The following is an 18,039-nucleotide window of genomic DNA, read 5'->3' as shown; positions in this document are numbered from 1 at the left end:
CTCAGCCCTGCATGGAAGGAGCCAGCTGGCAGGAGTGGGGGAGCAGAAGCAGGGAGGGTGGTTGCCGCCAAGTGTGTGCCTCTGGGTGGAGTGAGCCGAGGATTTAGGAAGTGTTCCCCCAAAGACCCTGCTGCCCTGGGCCCCTCAGCCAGACAGCCACCTCATTGGCATGTCCCTCACATCAGGCATCACTTGGAGTGCAGCTCTGAGCGTCTGGAGACAACGCACTGGAAGGCTCTGGGAGCCATCTGGGAACTGAATTCAGAGCAAGGGGACCCCCAACCCTGGCCCCCAATCTAAGCACCGCAGCACCCCACCCACAGCACCCCCTCCTTCTTCTCCCCCAGTCCCCAGGCAGAACTCACTATTTTTAGGAAAAGTGGGATGCTCAGAGCAGGTCCCTGAAAGGAGTCTGCTGCGTGACTCAGCAGAGACAGGAATGTCACAGCACAAGGGCCTGTGCCCGGCGCTCGGCCAGCTGGGCCCATTGTGCCCAACACAGCTGCAAGGCGCCAGCCTAGAGCCCACGTGGAAAGACCCCCGGAACCAAGGCTGGTGCTGAGAAAATGTGTCTGGCCACAAGAAGACCCCTGGCCCTACCATCACACATGTGCCCACACTCACACGTGTGCACGCATATGCACACTCATGCATTCACATACACACACCTTTACCAGCTGAGCGCAGTAAAATTCAGAATCACATACAAACCCTACATCCTGGTTTAAAAGCAACATGAGGAAACCTTCAACATTTCTCTCAGTCCAGGCCCCTGGTTTGTGATTCCTGATCCTTGGTTTGGAGGGGCCCGAAGTCCTCCCAGCTACACTGTTCTGCTGCTGCTTCTGGGGGAAGGCCAGGCTCTGCTGAGTGATGTGCACAGCTGGCTCACACCACGGACATAGCTCCTACCCCCAGCCTTCCAGCAGTCCGTGGATGTGCACATGCACACACATGCACTTGTACACTCTACTCACGTGCACACACAAGCACACGTATGCACTCATACACTCCGCCCACGTGCACACACATGCACTTGTACACTCTGCCCATGTGCACGTGCACACACATGCACATGCATGTACCTGTATACTCTGCCCACATGCACACACATGCACCTGCACACTCCATGCACGTTCAGGTGCACATGCATCCACACGCATGCATTTGTACACTCAGCCCGCATGCACAAGCACACACATGCACTTGTATGCTCAGCCCATGGGTACACACACTTGCACACGTGTATATGCATGTGCAGCCTGTATACACATGATCGTGCATGCACATACATGTGCACACAGTCTCTTGAGAGAAGTGAAGGACACTCCAGCAGCTGGAGAGTCAGACACACATGGAGCATGTCCTACAGCTTTAATCCAACCTTTTTGCCACAAACAACCTTTTGTCACACCATTTTCACCCATAGAGAAGCTAGCATATGTATAACACCCAGGCCGGTGGATTAGGAGAGAGGCACCTGTGGCTGTCTAGGCACACCAGTCTCTGAGCACAGATGATCAGGAACAATCCTGTCCATACAACATGGCAGTGTCCACAGTGTGGTTGTGGACTCTGTGGGAGGAGAGGGTCTAGCAGTGTGAATAGAGTGCTAAGTAAGTAGGGATTAGGTCAAGAAAAAAGATGTGTGGTGGGGATTCACTAAGAAAAACTCTAACTAAGGGTGCTAGCTCTTAACAGAGAAGCTCTGTTGTGCACTCAGGTGACCCACTGTCACGTGCAAACCCCTCCCCTGCGAGGCCACCCCCTCACCATCAAAGAGAAGGGAAAGTCTCTGCAAAACTCCATCTAGAGGTCCCACCTCCGCAATGGATGCTGGGCCACCTTCCTCCCCTCCCACTTCCCTCCATGAGAAGGGAGCCATGGGAGCTGTGCTCACTGACCTCTGGCACCTTACAGGGGACCCCCCTCCCTACCCAGGGCTGGGCTGCCTCTCCCCTAGGTGGGGCTGGTGCCCCACCTCCCCAGCACACCAGAGCCCAGGTCTGAGTGCCAGAAGATGTGGGGCTGCCTGTTGGACCATCCAGAATTCTCAGGCAATCCCCCAGGCAGAAAGTGTCACAGTGTTTGTAGGATTACCCTCTCCGTGGGATTAGGTGTAAGGGCCTGCCCCACTGGCTGCCCACGACCCCTATCACAGGCAGAAGCCCCCGAGCTGTGACCCACCTGCTCCCACTCCAGGGGGTCTGATTTTCCCAGGGGCGGGTGGTGGAAGTCCAGGATCTAAGCCAAGGGGGGCAGGCATGGGTGAGTCAGCTGGTGTCCTCCCAGGACTCAGTAATCGTCACTAAGAAAGGCTTTGCTGATGACAGTGTTTGCTGGGAGTCTGCATGCGCCTGGGGACCAGCCACGTCTCCCAGACAGGCAGTGGGACACCATGAGCCTCAGTGAGGAGCAGGTGCAGCAGTTCCTCGACCAGAACCCCAGCTTCACAGACGAGTACTTTGGGAAGAAGCTGAGCCCTGAGAATGTGGCTGGTGCCTGCGAGGATGGGCAGGCAGCAGATTGCACCAGCTTCCGAGAGCTGTGCCAGGTGGAGGAGAGCACAGCCTTGTTTGAGCTGGTGCAGGACATGCAGGAGAGCGTGAACATGGAGCGTGTGGTCTTCAAGATCCTGCGGCGTCTCTGCACAATCCTGCACGCCGACCGCTGCAGCCTCTTCATGTACCGCCAGCGCAATGGCGTGGCTGAGCTGGCCACGCGCCTCTTCAGTGTGCAGCCGGACAGTGTCCTGGAGGACTGCCTGGTGCCCCCTGACTCTGAGATCGTCTTCCCGCTGGACATTGGAGTCGTGGGCCATGTGGCTCAGACCAAGAAGATGGTGAACATCAAGGACGTGACCGAGGTGGGTTCTGGGCCACGACTGGTGGGGTCGGCAAGGAGTCCCTGCAGGTCCCATGGAATGGGTCAGCTGGCAGGACATGTCAGGACCTCTGCTTTCAGGAGGGAAGCCTGGGGCAGGGGGGAAGTGGGGTGGGCTGGGCCAGAGCTTGCAGAAAGGAAGGGAGCCAGCCTTGAGCTGGCTGGGAGAGTTATCAGGACAGGCCCTGCTGCCCCCTTGACCCACAGGTCCCAGGATGGAGGATTGGAGAGGAAGGGGTCAGAGCAGGGGCTGGAGCAAAGGCCCAGAAAGGAAGGGCCAATGGACTCCAGAACCCAAAATGCACAACCCCATATGAGACCATGCTGCTTCCTGGTACAGGCAAGTTTGGGGGTTTGGGAGAAGCAGCAGGGAGACCAGGGCTGGTCCAGGCTGGGTGGGAAGGATTGACAGCGGTGCATGGAGCTGTGATTCAGGAGGCCAGGGTCTTGATGGGTTGGGGGTAGGCAGGAAGGGTGTGGAGATAGTTCACTAGGAGCTCAGGAATCCTGGGGTGTACACCAGGGTGGGTGGGGCTAGGGGGATAGAGGTACCTGTTGGATGTGTGTGTGAGGGACAGAGGACCCCAAGGTGAGCATGGGGATGAAGGGCTCCAAAAAGAAGGCGAGGGAAGCGGCTGCTGGGGGAGAACAGGAGCCACTGGCTTCTCCCCTCCTCTCCCTTCCCCGCCTCTGAAAGGGGGAGGCAGCAGCCCTGAGCTGGATCAGCCCCTTCCACTTTCTGTGAAGGAATCCAGAAGGGATTGCCCCCAGGATGGGCTTCTCCTAAAACAGTCACCATCTCCTAGTCCCTGGAGACAAATAGACACGTGCACATCCCCCAGGCCCTCTGGGGCCTGGGAAGGAAATGATTGCAATCCTCTTAAATTTATCTGCTCTAAACAACCCTGGGTCCAGCGACCTGAATATAGTAATCTCTGGGATTAGCTTCATCTTCACTCCATTTTAAGAAACAGGTCACCCCATGCATCTGAGTATTGGTAGCCCGAGCTCGCAGGAAGAGAAGGGATCCAGCAGCCGGGAGAGGTGTAGGGGGGTGTGCACTGAGGGTCTTCCACAGCCCCTTCTCTCCCTTTATCTTGTCCCCTCCCTTCTCAGAGTCTGGGCGGACCCCTCAGCCCCCAGGGGTCTATCCTCCGGCTAACCCCCAAGCCTGTGCTGTGTGAGGTCAGGATCAGGTGGTAGGGCTGTTCTAGGTTCTGTGCCCTTCCCATCCTTGAGGCCTTGACCTCTCGAGACCCTTCCACCTCTATCAGGACAGCCCACTCTGATCTCTCCCCAGTGGACAAGGGGCACAGTGTTGACCTCAAGCCTCGGGGTTCTGCTGGGTCTTGTTGATCTCAGATGCAGTGGAACTGACAACAGAATCAAATCAACCAAAAAGCAAGTTTCCGCTAAGTGGGTCACGAAGACCTAAGTATTGCACGTGTCAGGCTCCTGGACTCATGCTATCTTCAGAGGGGAAACTGAGGCAGAGCGCCTTGCTCTGTCTGAGACTCCAGCACCTTCCTCGCTCAATGAGAAGAGCATGGGGGCTGCTTCTGGAGAGTAGTATGTGTCTGGGGGACACAGCCTCCTCGCAGGAAGCACAGAGGAGGACACTGGGGGCTGCCTCATCACCCTACCACCACCTCGCAGATCTTAAGACCCCTGAGGGCTCATGGCAAGGCAGCTAGGCAGAAAGCCCTGATAGGCCGGGGAGGGGACACGGCTCAGCCATGGTCCCCAAGCTGCTGAGCAGGACCAGACCCAGGTCCTGGCTCTATGGTAGTGTCTGACACCCCTCCAAAGAGCTGTGGGCCCAGAAACAGCCCATCACGAGGCGTCCAGACCCCAGTTGTATCAGGCAGCTCTTGTGGAGTCAAAGGAGGCTGGACTGTCACTGGGGACACAGCTCTGTGGGGCAGCTCAGGGACTCAGGCCAGCTCAGAAGAGGGGGGAGGGCAGCAGCACCAGGCTGACCCTGCAGAACACATATGGGCCAACAGGTGTATGGGCGCAACAGGTGACAATGATGAGGGTCTAGGCAGTGGGGCCAGGGCTGGGGGCACTTCAGAGCAGTCACAGGACCCCCTAGACTTACTGAAGCTGGGGGGAGGGAGGTGCCAAGGTGACAGCAGGGCCTTTCCATGGGGTGGTGGGTGGGTTGCAAGCCCTGGAATGGGGGCACGAGAGCGCAGATGTTTTGTGAAAGAGGCTTAAATGCCTGGGGCTGTTCCTACTCTGACACTGTGGTTCAGGGCTTCTGGGAGTGGGAGTGTTGCCCACTGCCCCCAAGGTGGTTGGGGCTCTGAGTGGGGCTCTGGGACTGCAGGGTCTGAAACAGGAGAGAAGCCAGGTGGGAGCCTTGATACGGAGACAGCAGAGTAGAAAATGCAGGGAGGGGCCTGAAAAGGCACAGGGGACAAGGGTGTGGAATGCAGGGGATCCCAGCCCTTGGGTGACTCTGTTCAGAGAGCACAGCTCCTGGCCAGAACCTGCTCTGGACCTTCCCGATGCTCCCTTCACCGTGCATCTAGGGTGTGAGGGCTGCTGAGCTGCTCCAGACACACCAAGAGGCTCCAGCCATGGGCCACGGGGTGAAGGCCCAAGGGTAGTGGGAGCAAGAGGGGCTGTGCAGTAGGGCGTGGGACACCTGGGAGCAGGGGGCGCCGTGCAGGACCCCAGATGGGAGCAGCTGAAGGGCAGGAAGGAAAGTCTGGGGCAGAGCTGAGGGCCTGCCAGGAGACCGGGCTGCACAACCAAGACACAGAACCCCAAAGTGGCAGGGGCCAGGGAGATGACCAGAGAGCACAAACGTGGAACGTGGGCACAAGGAAACAGCCCTGAAACATGCCTGCGCTCAGCCATTGAGTGAGGAGGCGAGACAGGGCCCCGCGCAAGCTCTCACTTTGTGTCACAGAACCTGGTGCCGATGCCGCCTCCGGGAATCCCGTATGGATTTCCCTTTGATGCCAGGTGCCCTGTGGCTACAGGTGGTGTAATCAGGCAGGAGAGGAACAGGAGCAAGTGGGCACCGGACACATGCACCCCTTCACGAGAGCATTGACTGCTCTTGTCCCCAGCAGGCTTCCTCTGACCTCCCATTGGCCTGAACTCTGGCCCAGCTGCCCATGCAAGGGAGGCTGGACAGTGGACACAACGTCCTTGAGCTGCAAGGAGGCCGAGCCTCAGAGAAGACAGGGGAGATCACATGGAGTCAGTCATCCAGGACCAACCGTCCTTGAGTAAACCCAAAAGAGCTCCTTCAACAACAAATAATCATCACAGATGTAGGCAGAATTTACAGGGGCTTTCTCACTCAACCCAAGCTGACCAGTGAGGAGAGGGGCACAGGCCCATCCCGTCCTTGCTGGAGGTCCAGGCCTCCAACCGAGGCAGTCCAACTCTGCTATCCCCCACAGCTCTGCAAAGGGTCACTTTGGCCTCATGTAAATAAGTAGCAGTGCCCAGGAAGTAAGAGGCTGGAGCTAGAGTCACATCCACCCTGAAGGGCAGAGTCCTAGTCACCGGAAGGGGCCTCGTCCTGGGAACACTGCATCCCCTGGGCCTGTTCCCTGTAGAGACGGAACTTAAGAGCCCCTCAACCAGTCCCCATCAATGAGAGGCCCAGGAAGCAACTCTGAGACTAGCAGGACCTTCCCTGAGAACCACAAGTGGGCAGATGCCTTATCACGTAGACAATGGGCCTCACAGAGAAGACGCTCGGTGGAGCACAGCCCCAGGAAACCTGCCAAGGACCCTCCACCCTGACTCACACTAACCCTTTATTCAGCCAACACACTTTTGGCCTGTGGGGGCTGACCCCAGGGCAGGTGAAGGCAGGAGAGGGAAGCCTGAACTAAAAGGGGCTTATGGACAGGCAAATGGGTGATTCCAGAGGTTCCCAAGAGGCTGGCTTGGCCAGAGGACAGCCGATGTGGGAGGACCCAGGCCTGCCACAGCCCAGGCCTTGTGAGGACTCAGCAGAGTCTGTGATCTAGGGCTGGGGTTAGTGACTCCGATGGGGGGAGCCACTCGGGCCTCTAACCCCCCACTTGGAGCCACAAGGACAGGCCACGGGCCATGTGCTCTTACACTGCCTGGGCTCCTGATGCCTGGGGCAGGGCCACCTGGGGCTCAGCACTGGCCTGGGTGGTGGCCTGGAGCTTAGCCCTGCCCCCACCAGGGACGGGGAAGCCCGGGCTCCCCAGACTGACGACCTCTGTTTCCTCTCCACTTGCTACCCAGTGTCCCCACTTCAGCCCCTTTGCGGATGAGCTGACCGACTACGTGACGAAGAACATTCTGGCCACGCCCATCATGAATGGCAAAGATGTTGTGGCTGTCATTATGGCTGTGAACAAGCTTGATGGCCCATGTTTCACAAGTGAAGACGAAGATGTGAGTGTTGGAGGCCTTCTGAGCATGCAAGCCTCTGTGCGTGGGCCACCTCTGTCCCCGGGTCTGTCCTGTGCCTGGTGGGCACGTTTGTGTTATCCCGGTGTCTGTGTGCACACCTCTCCTCAGCTTAGCTCGCTGAGCTCATCTCTGTGTCCCTTTTACATGTCTGTATGTCTCTTCACGTGTACGGGCCCATGTGTGCTGACATCAGTATCCTGTTCCAGGCAGCTGGGCGCCTCTCCAGCCTTGCACACCTGGGCACCTGCTAAAAACCAGGGTTTCTAACTGCTGTTGGTGTGATGTCTGTTTCAGGTTTTCTTGAAGTACCTGAATTTTGGCACCTTAAACCTGAAGATCTACCACCTGAGCTACCTGCACAACTGTGAGACTCGCCGCGGCCAGGTACCCGCCCCGCCCCAGCCCGCCCTCGGGGACATCCGAGTGTGTCCCCGCCCCTGTGCCAGTCTCTCTGGACAGAGACAATATGGTGCTTAGCCTGGGGGGCTCAAGACCCGCAGCTTCAGGGCTTCCTGTGGCTTTTCATGGCTGTGTGTGATGTTTTGAGGGTACCTGCTGCCGGGAGACAGTGTTGGGGGGACCATCGTGCAGCTGGGACCCAAGGAGAGGTTGGCTCTCTCATCCCTTCTGCCTACCTTGACTCGCCCCCAACCCAGGTGGGTGTGGGCACCTGCAAATGCAGCAGACACCACTCCTCCTTAGAAGCTGCAGCAGACCCTCTTCGGGAGGGGCTGGGGTGAATGATGAATGGACAACGGGACAGAGGTTCTGCCACCGGGCGGCAGAGTCCCCTGGGGGGGTTCGGCCCCTAGCTGCACAGGATCGCCACTGCTTCCAGGGCTGGAATCTGCTTCCCCCACCTCTCTCCCAGCAAGGAGGGTGTGGGGCCTGATGGGAGCAAGGTAGGGCCTTGTGTTTTGGGAGCTGGCGGACACAGAGCTGGCAGGCACAGGAGGTAGGTCCCTTCTGTGTCCTCCTACCTCAGTTTCCGCCCCACTGGAGGCCTGGAAGACAGTGTGTGGGCCCTGGGAGAGGACAAAAAGGCAGCTCTTGTCCCTCTGGGCCTGGAGCTGGGAAAGCTATAAAGATATGGCCTCCAGGCTGAGCCTTAGAAGATGTGGAGGGTGACCTGGTCACTCCACGCCCTCCCCACTTTCTGTTCCGTCTGCAAATGCTGTATGCGTCCTGGTCACCGGCCGTAAACTTGCTTAAAATGATGAGAGGTTCCTCTGCTTGTGTCAGCATCTACAAAGGCTATTTGGGTTCCTCCACCTGATCCACCAGCTATGGAAGAAGCAGCCTGAGCCGGGGATCTGGGATCCCCTGAGGATATCTTCTGACCATAGGCCAACCCCACTGACTGGGAAAGAAAATAAAAGCCCGAGAGCGATACCTCCCACAGGCCATGGCTGTGCAGCAGGGGCAGTGGGAAGACCCTTAGGGGAGGACAAGAGGGTACCCTGAGCAGAGGGAAGAACATGGCCTGAAGCCTTGGAAGAAGTGCTGGCACAGCTGGGGGTTGGTCAGGCAGGGCTCGGGGCCAAGTGGGGAGCAGAGAAGGGCTGTGAGGCTGGCCTGACACATGAGACTGGTTTCTAGAAAGGACCCCAGGTGCACTGTTCTCTTTAGGGGGAAGTCACTGTGAGCCCCACGCTGCAGGAATAGGGTTCTCCACCAGAAATGTGTCTCCTTCCACACTTCTAATAGTTTATATTATCATTTGTTTATATCCCTCTGGAGTCATGGGTGTTTAGGTTATAACCCTGGTCAACTTGATTGATTTTGTTGTTCAGTGTGTTCTGACTGTAGCCATTCTCAGGCCACCTAACAAAACCCGTCAACCCCATCACTCTGGGGTGTTTTCTGTGTGTTTCGTTGGTGGATGGGGGAATTTGCTAGTTTCCAGGGTGGGGGGTGTTGAACACCCCATACTTTCTGGCACAACCAGACACTCCAGACTCACTTGTATATTTCCCGTCTAGCCCTGGAATCAGCAGTTCCCCAAGGAGCCTGCTGCTCTAATTGGGGAGTGGTCTTAGAAGCAGAGATCTGGGCACTGGGTGTGTTCTTGGCTACTGCGGTGTACATACGAGTCTGTGCGTGGACACATCTGCAAATAGTTCTACACGTAAGCACAAATCCACAGAAGTTAGACTTGCCTTCTTGCTAGTGTTTCCAACATGATCTGTCACCACACGGATCATTCTGGCTTCCCCACTTGCTAGGATGCAGGTCTCCGCTCTGACAGTGAGACCCTGGCTCTCCTCCTCCACCACTCATCCACGTTACTGTTTGTTCAGTCCTAGTGTGGGCACAGCAAGAACAGAACCCCATCCCCCACTGAAGAGAGTTTTATCAAGCAGAGGACAGTGTTTACGGGCAACCCCTTTTCTCGTTAGTCTTAAAGACTCTGCTCATTTCCAAAAATGCTTCAGTCAGCCCCTTTCCCCCACCTCCTTCAGCGAGGTGGTTCCAAGTGTACAGTTTGGTTCTCTAGTCAGAGTCTGCATTCTTTCGTGGAATCTCCCAGCCTGCTAAAGGACAGTCTCCTTGCGGCACCGTAGGGTCTGTTGTTCGTGCGGTAAACGTCTACAGACCTAACAAATGCATCATGACAGGTCTACACTGTTACAGTACCCTGCAGAATAATTTCACTGCCCTAAAACTCCCTTGTGCCCCACCCGCTCGTCTCTCCCTCCCCACCACCACCGAGCCGCCGCTGGGAGCCACTGATCCTTCTGCTGCCTCCACCGATTTGCCTTTTCTGGAATGTCACAGAGTGAGAACCATGCAGTGTGTAGCTGTTTCAGATTGACTTCTTTCCCTTAGTAAGATGCATTTACAACTCCTCCATGTCTTTTTATGGCTTGATAGCTCATTTCTTTTTAGAGCTAAATAATATTCCATTGTCCGGATGTATCACATTCACCTGTGAAAGGACATCTTGATTGCTTCCGGTTTGGGGCAATTATGAATAAAATTGCTATAAACATTTGTGTGCAGATTTGTGTGTAAGTTTCAGTTCAGGCAAGTATATACCTAAGATATATATATCATGTCATCTGCAAGATGTGCAGCTGCTGGATGATACAGTGTAAGTGTATCTAACTTTCTGAGAAACTGCCAAAAAGCAACTGTGTCATTTTGCATTCCATCGATAATGAATGAGAATTCCGATGGTTCCACAACCTCAACCACGTCAGTTTTTGGTACTGTCAGTTACTTGGATTTTAGTCATTCTAGTTGATGTATCTGATTTTTGTTTTAATTTACAATTCCCTAATGATGCATATTATTACACATTTTTTCAGGTACTTATCTCCCATCTGTATCTTATTCTTTGGTGAGGTGTCTGTTCAGATCTTTACCCATTTTTAAATTAGTTTTCTGTTTCCTTATTGTTTACAGTTTTTGTAATTTTTGGATACAAGCCCTTTACTGGATGTGTGTTTTGTAAATATTTTCTCCAAGGATATAACGTGTTTCCTCATTCTCTTAACAGTGCATTTGGGAAAACAAAAGTTTTAAATTTTAATGAAGTCCACCTTACTAACTTTTCCTTCACAAAGTGTAGTTGCATCTTCAAACTCATTACCATGACCATCAAAAGATGGACGAGCGGATAAAGTAGATGTGAGACAGATATAATAGAATATGATTCAGCCTTTAAAAAGAATGAAATCTTGCCACTTGCGGCAACATGTGTGGAGCTAGAGAGTATAACCCTAAACAAAGTCAGTTAGAGAAAGACGAACACCATAGGATTTCACTTGTATGTGGAATTTAAGAAGCAAAACAAACAAGCAAAGGGGAAAAACCAAGAAACAGACTCTTAACAATAGAGAATGCACTGACTGTTGCGGGGGTGAGGGCGGTGAAACAGGTGATGGGGTCTAAGGAGGACGCTTGTGGTGACAAGCTTCCGGTGTCGTTCAGAAGTGCTGGGTCACTGTGTTGTGCACCTGAAACTAGCACAGCACTGGGTTTCACTAACTGGAATCAAAATAACAACTCCTTTTAAAAACCTCATCACCAAACTCAAGGTCATCCAAATTTTCTTCCATGTCATCTTCTAAGAGTTTTATAGTTGGGTCTATGAGTTAGTACTTATGAAAGCTGTAGGGTATGTATGTATGCATATGGATATCAAATTTGCAAAACTATCCTTTCTCCACCAAATTGCCTTTATTCCTTCATCATACTGCAGTTGTGTGAGTCTGTTTCTGGGTTCTTGATTCTGCTTTATTGATCTACGCATCTATTTTTTCACTAATACCATAGTGTCTTGATCATTATAGCTTTGTAGTCTTGAAATCAGAAATATCAATTCTCCAACTTTTTTTCTGCAGTATTATGCTGGTTATTCTATGGGTCGGGGGAGGTGCCTTTCCTTATAAACTTTAAAATCAGTTTGCCATACGCACGGAATAGATTGCTGGTATTTTTTTTTTTTTAAGATTTTATTTATTTGACACAGTACGAGAGAGCTCACAAGTACGCAGAGAGGCAGGTAGGGGGTGGGGGAAGCAGGCTCCCTGCTGAGCAGAGAGCCCGATGCGGGGCTCGATCCCAGGACCTGAGATCACGACCTGAGCCAAAGGCAGAGGCCCAACCCATTGAGCCACCCAGGTGCCCCTAGATTGCTGGTATTTTAACTGGGACTGCATTTGTTAATTTGTACCTAAGCATTTTATTTTTATGCTAATATAAGTGGTTTTGCGTTCTTAATTTCAAGTTCCAATTATGTATTGCTGATATAAAGAAAAGTGACTGACTTTTGTATGTTACCCTTGTATCCCATGACCTTAAAGCAATTATTTATTAGTTCCAGGAAGGTTTTTTAAATTGATTCCTTGGTATTTTCACATAAACAATCATGTCATCTGCAAGCAAAGACAGTTTTATTCCTTCCTTCCCAATCTATCTACATAGTATTTCTTCTTATGTTATTGTACTTGCTCAGAATTCCAGTACAATGTAGATAGGACTGGTGAGAGGGGACATCCTTGACATATTTCCAATATTAGGAGGGAAACATCTAGTTTCTCACCATTAAGTTTGACGCTTGCTGAAGGGTTTTGTAGAATTTTCATCTAGCTAAGGAAGCTTATTTCTATTTGGCAGAGTTTTTATTCTGAATGATTGTTGGATTTTTATAAAATACTTTTTCTTCATCAATTGATATGAACGTGTTATTTTTCTTCTTTAGCCTATTGACGTAGTGGATTATACTGATTTTCAGATGTTGAGCCAGCCATGTAGACCTGGAATAAGTCATACTTACTCATGGATTATACTTATTTTTATACTTTATTGGATTGGTTTTGGTAATATATTTTTTAAAGATTTTATTTATTTATTTGACAGACAGAGATCACAAGTAGGCAGAGAGGCAGACAGAGAGACAGGGGGAAGCAGGCTCCCCGCTGAGCAGAGAGCCCGATGCGAGGCTTGATCCCAGGACCCTGAGATCATGACCCAAGCTGAAGGCAGAGACTTAACCCACTGAGCCACCCAGGCGCCCTGATACAAAAATTCTTAATAAAATATTACCAAAACCAGGGGCGCCTGGGTGGCTCAGTGGGTTAAAGCCTCTGCCTTTGGCTTGGGTCATGATCCCAGGGTCTTGGGATGGAACCCCGCATCGGACTCTCTGCTCAGTGGGGAGCCTGCTTCTCCCCTTCCCCTCTCTCTGCCTGCCTCTCTGCCTATTTGTGATCTCTCTCTCTGTCAAATAAATAAATAAAATCTTTTAAAAAAAAAAAAGAATTTTTGCAAATGTTCATAAGAGATTTTGGTCTGTAGTTTTTCTTTCTTGTGATGTCTTTATCTGGTTTTGGTATTAGGTAATGCTGGCCTCATAGAATGGGTTAAGAAGAGTTCCCTCTGCTTCTATTTTTTGAAAGAGATTGTAGTGAATTTGGCGTAATTTCTTCTACCTATGTTAAGTAGAATTCACCAATGAGTTCATCAAGGAAGGGTGCTTTCTTCTTGGAGGATTATTAATTATTATTCCAATATCTTTAATACATACAGTTCTGTTCAGATGATTCTATTTCACCTTATATGGGTGATCTTTGTGTCTTGTGTCTTTGAAGGCATTGAAAACTTCATTTTATCTAAGTTGTTACCTTTTGGGGCTTAGTGTTGTTCTCAGTGTTTATTTTTTTTCCTTCTGCTTGCTTTAGGCTTAAATTGATTTTCCTTTTCTAGTTTCCTGAAATTAGACTATTGATTTTGGATCTTGCTTTTGCTCTACTATGTTCACTCGATGTTGTCAGCATGCCTCTAAGCGCCACTTTCACAGCATCCCACAAACCTCAACAAGCTGTATTTTTGTTTTCATGTACTTCAAACTCTTTATAAATTTCCTTGGAGACTTCTTCTTTGACCCATGTATTATTTAGAAGAGTTCTGTTTCATATATTTTGGAATTTTCCAACTACTTTCTGTTTAATTTCAGATCTCTAGTTTAATTCTACTGTAGTATGATAATACAAAGATATGTTTTATGGCCCAGAATATGGTCTATTTTGGTGAGTGCTCCATGTGACCTTGAAAGAACATATATTCTGCTGTTGTTGGATGCAGAGGTCGTACTGATTTCCTGCCTGCCGGATCTACCAGTTACTGAAAGAAGAGCATGGAAGGCAGCCGACTAGTGGGCTTATCTCTTTCTTCCTCAAGTTCTATCAGTGTTTGCTTCATGTAATTTGATGCCCTATAGTTAGGTCCATACACACTAAAGATGTTATCTCCTTGGAGAAATGACCCCCTGTATCATTATGTAATGTCCCTTTTTACCCCGATAATGTTCCTTCTTCTGAAGTGTGCTTTGTCTACAAGATAACAGCCATTGCAGGTTTCTTTTGATTGGTGTTAGCATAGTATATATTTCTCCTTCTCTTTACTGTTTTCCTAATTATTTTTATTGTGGTAAAATACACCTAACATAAAATTTACTATCTTAACCACTTTTAAGTCTACAGTTCAGTGGTATTAAGTGCATTCATATTGTGTAACCATTACACCATTCATCTCTAGAACTCTTTACATATTCCCAAGCTGAAACTCTAGCCTCATTAAATACTAACTCCCCAGTCCCCTTGTCCACAGCTCCTGGCACCCATCATTCTACTTTCTGCCTCTGTGATTCTGATTACTCAAAGTACCTCATATAAAGGGAATCATACAGTACTCATCCTTTTGTAACTGGCTTGTTTCATTTAACATAAAGTCCTCGAGGTTCATCCATTTTGTAGCAGGTGTCCAAATTTCTTTCTTTTAAGACTGAATAATATTCTGTTATCTGGATAGACCACATTTTGCTCTCCTTTTATCCATCAATGTACACTTGGGTTGCTTCCACATTTTAACTATTGTGAATAACACTGTTATGAATATGAGTGCACAAACATCTCTTTGAGATCCCGCTTTCAGTTCTTTTGAGTACATACCCAAATGTGGAATTGCTGGGTCATAGGGTAGTTCTATTTTTAATTTTTTGAGGAACTTTCATACTGTTTTCCACAGTGACTGCACCATTTGCTGTTTTCGCCAACCGTGCCCAGCGTTCCAATTTCTCCACATTCTCTCCAACACTTGTTATTTCCTGGGTGTTTTTATAGTAGCCATACTAATGGGTATGAGGTGGTGCTTTATTGTAGTTCTGGTTTGCATTGCCCCAGTGATTAGTAATATTGATCATCCTTTCATGTGAGTATTGGCCATCTGTGTATCTTCTTTGGAATGTCTATTATAGTCCTTTGCCCATTTTTTAATCTGCTTATTTGGTTTTTTGTTGTTGAGTTTTAGGGATTCTTTACATAGCCTGCATATTCACCCCTTATGAGATATATGATTTAAAAATATTTTCTCCCATTCTGTGGGTTGCCCTTTTACCTTTGATGCACAGAAGTTTTTAATTTTCAGAAAGCCCAATTTATCTATTTTTTTTCTTTTGTTGACTGGGTCTTTCTTGCCCTACCCAAGAAACCATTGCCAAACCCAGTGTCAAGAAGCTCTTGTCCTGTGTTTTCTTTTAAGAGTTTTATAGTTATAGGTCTTATAGGTCCTTCATTCGTTTTAAGTTAATTTTTGTAAATGATGTGAGTTAAGGATCCACTTCAATTCTTTTGCACAGGGATATCCAGTTTTCCCAACACCATTTCTTCAAAAACTAACTTGCCCCCCACTGAATGATCTTGTAGCCCTTGTTGAAAATCATTTGACCATTTATGTGTGGGTTTATTTTTAAACTCTCTATTCTATTCCATTGATCTATTTGTCTGTCTTGATGCCAGAATCACATTGTTTTGATTAAGGTAGCTTTGTAACCAGTCTTGAGTTCAGGAAGTATGAGTCCTCCTCTTTGTTCTTCTTTTCCAAGATTGGTTATTCAGGGCCCTTGAGATTCCATATGCATTTTAGGATTTTTTTTTTATTCTGCAAAAACATCATTGAGATTTTGATAGGGATTACATTGAATCTCTAGGTCCCTTTGGGTGATATTGATATTGTAACAATATTAAGTCTTCCAATTCATGACTAAGGCCTGTGTTTCTATTTATTTATGGCTTCTTTAATTTATTTCCGCAATGTTTTCTAGCTTTTGTTGTTACAATAATGCTAGCTTTTATAATTGCCCATGTATTTACTTTTATTGAAATCTTTATTTCTTTATACATCTGTGAGTCCCTTTCTTGTGTCCATCATTTCCACTGCAGGACTCCCTTTCACATTTCTTGCAGGGCAGGTCTTGACCAATGCATTCAGCTTCTATTTACCTGGGAATGTCTTCATTTCTCTCTCAATTTTGAACAGTTTTTTTTTTTAATTTTAGCACTTTGGTTATGTCAACCCATTGTCTTCTGACCTCCAAACAAGATTCCTGATGAGAAACCTGCAGACAGCCTTAGTGAGGATCTCTCTTATGTGACAAGCCACTTTTCTCACTGTTTTCAAGGTTTTCTTTGTCTTGGCTTTCAACAGTTTGATTATAATGTGTCTTGGTGTGTGTTGAGCTTCCTGGGTGTTGATATTTATGTATTCCATCAAATTCAGGGAGTTTCCTGCCATTTTTCTTCAAACACCCTCTCTATATATCCCTCTGACGTGGCAGGGTCTAGCCCACCTCCCTTGGGGCTGATGTCCTGAGTTGCTCTCATTCTGTCTGTCCCTGCTCTATAGGCCCCTCTACTCCCAGGAATGGATAATGCAGCTTCCTCTCAGTCAGGCCCCTTAACTTAGTTGCTGTGTGGACATTTCCCCAGTTCTTATCAGCAGCATCTCCAAAACAGTGACTTCAGGCCAGGATTCAAAGCCCATCCCATGCATCCCAGGTGTGGGCCTTAGAGAGGCAAGTCTGGGAGCATTTTCTTGGCTCTGTCCCACCACATACACTTCCCCTCATGTGGTATTGCCCAGAGATGGGGGGAAAGGGAATGCAGTTCCGTCCAAGAAAGTCACATCTCAGGGGAAGCCAGGTTTTTAATTCTCTGCCTGTTGTGTCACTGAGCCTCCACTTCCCTCTCCAACTACCCCCGCTTGACTGCTCCCCTTTATAGACACAAATCAGGGCCCAGTCTGCCAAGATCATGGACACATCTCAGGATCCTTCTCCTTCTGCACCTTGTCAAGCCCACCCCGACTCAACAGTCAGAGACGTACTTTGAAAACTTAGGTCATGTCACTGGGTGGCCTCAGGGACTCCCCTGCAGTCCTCTTCCCCTGCTTTTGTCTCTCCCCACCCCCTGCTCCATCCCAGCTATTGTCCCCCATAGCCATTGTCCCCTTTTATATCTGCAGGTCCCTCTGCCAAGAACACTGTTTCCACACACCCGTGGCTCCTCTGCAGAGAGATCTCCCCTGCCCTGAGTATTCCTGTTCAAGCCCCACATTCCCTACCTAGCCCTGCCTCCTATATTTCCTTTGTATTCCCTACATCTCCGCGTAACAAGCCATATGGCGGTTCATGCTGCTCATGTTTTAGATACCCCTGCCCCCCACCTAGAAGTGAATTCTAAGACTCGGGGATTTTTGTCTGTTCTGTGGTCTAGCTATCCCAGATCGAAACCAGGTAATAAGTTTCATTCCAGGAAGTGAACTGCCAAAGCTTAGGGAACACGGACTGTCTGGAAACTCATTGTTTCCTGTTGCTCAGACCACACACGTGTACAGACGTACTTGAACTGAGAGCTCCACCGTGGACGTCCATGTCTAGTTGTGTGCTTTGATTTCCTACTCAGACATCACCTAGTCCAGGTAGAAAGCTGTTTCTGATACCTCGTACTGTGAGCAACATTTTTAAGAACCCTAATTAATTTGCACAAAGCATGGGGCTCTACTTCACAATCCTTTTTTTTTTTTAGAGAGGTAGATCTACCTTTTTCTCCAAAGAAACCGAACTTCAGCCAGTGACTAGAGACTGGCACCCAAACTGCTTCCAGTTAAGCCTGGTCCCTGGTCCTTTCTTTCTCTCCTCTTTGTGCTGCAGGAAAGCAGGCACCTGGGAATTAAAGCAGTTCTCCAGCACAGCTTGTCCCTGCCCTCCTCAAACCTCAGCAGCTTTCCAGAGTCCTAACAACCCCTCAGCAGGGCTATAGTCCCTCAGACCAGCCCTCCATCCTCCAGGCAAGAACTACTGACCACCCTTCTTGCAGGCTCCACTCAGGGGCTCCTGTCAATCCCTTCCTGAAAGAAGCTAAGCCGCTTTGGTCAGAGGGAACAGAAGCAACA

At 49.6% G+C, this 18,039-nt stretch overlaps 1 protein-coding gene across 2 annotated transcripts in view; it reads left to right on the top strand.

Annotated features, from left to right (window-relative positions):
• Positions 1–2,347: 2,347 nt before the first annotated feature.
• LOC111149075 (phosphodiesterase 6B) overlaps positions 2,348–18,039 on the top strand; it is a 32,955-nt gene continuing 17,263 nt past the window's right edge. For both annotated transcript variants that reach the window (XM_022505981.1, XM_022505982.1), the window contains exons 1-3: positions 2,348–2,866; positions 7,132–7,284; positions 7,597–7,686. In XM_022505981.1, coding sequence (XP_022361689.1) covers positions 2,399–2,866; positions 7,132–7,284; positions 7,597–7,686 — 711 coding nt within the window. In that variant the 5' untranslated portion in view covers positions 2,348–2,398. The remainder of the gene's footprint in view (positions 2,867–7,131; positions 7,285–7,596; positions 7,687–18,039) is intronic.

Source organism: Enhydra lutris, unplaced genomic scaffold (assembly GCF_002288905.1).
Source record: "Enhydra lutris kenyoni isolate GAN:26980312 unplaced genomic scaffold, ASM228890v2 scaffoldscaffold21, whole genome shotgun sequence".
Classification (NCBI taxonomy): Eukaryota; Metazoa; Chordata; class Mammalia; order Carnivora; family Mustelidae; genus Enhydra; species Enhydra lutris.
The sequence above is the reverse complement of the archived record's forward strand: the minus strand, read 5'-3'. Positions and strand labels throughout refer to the sequence as shown.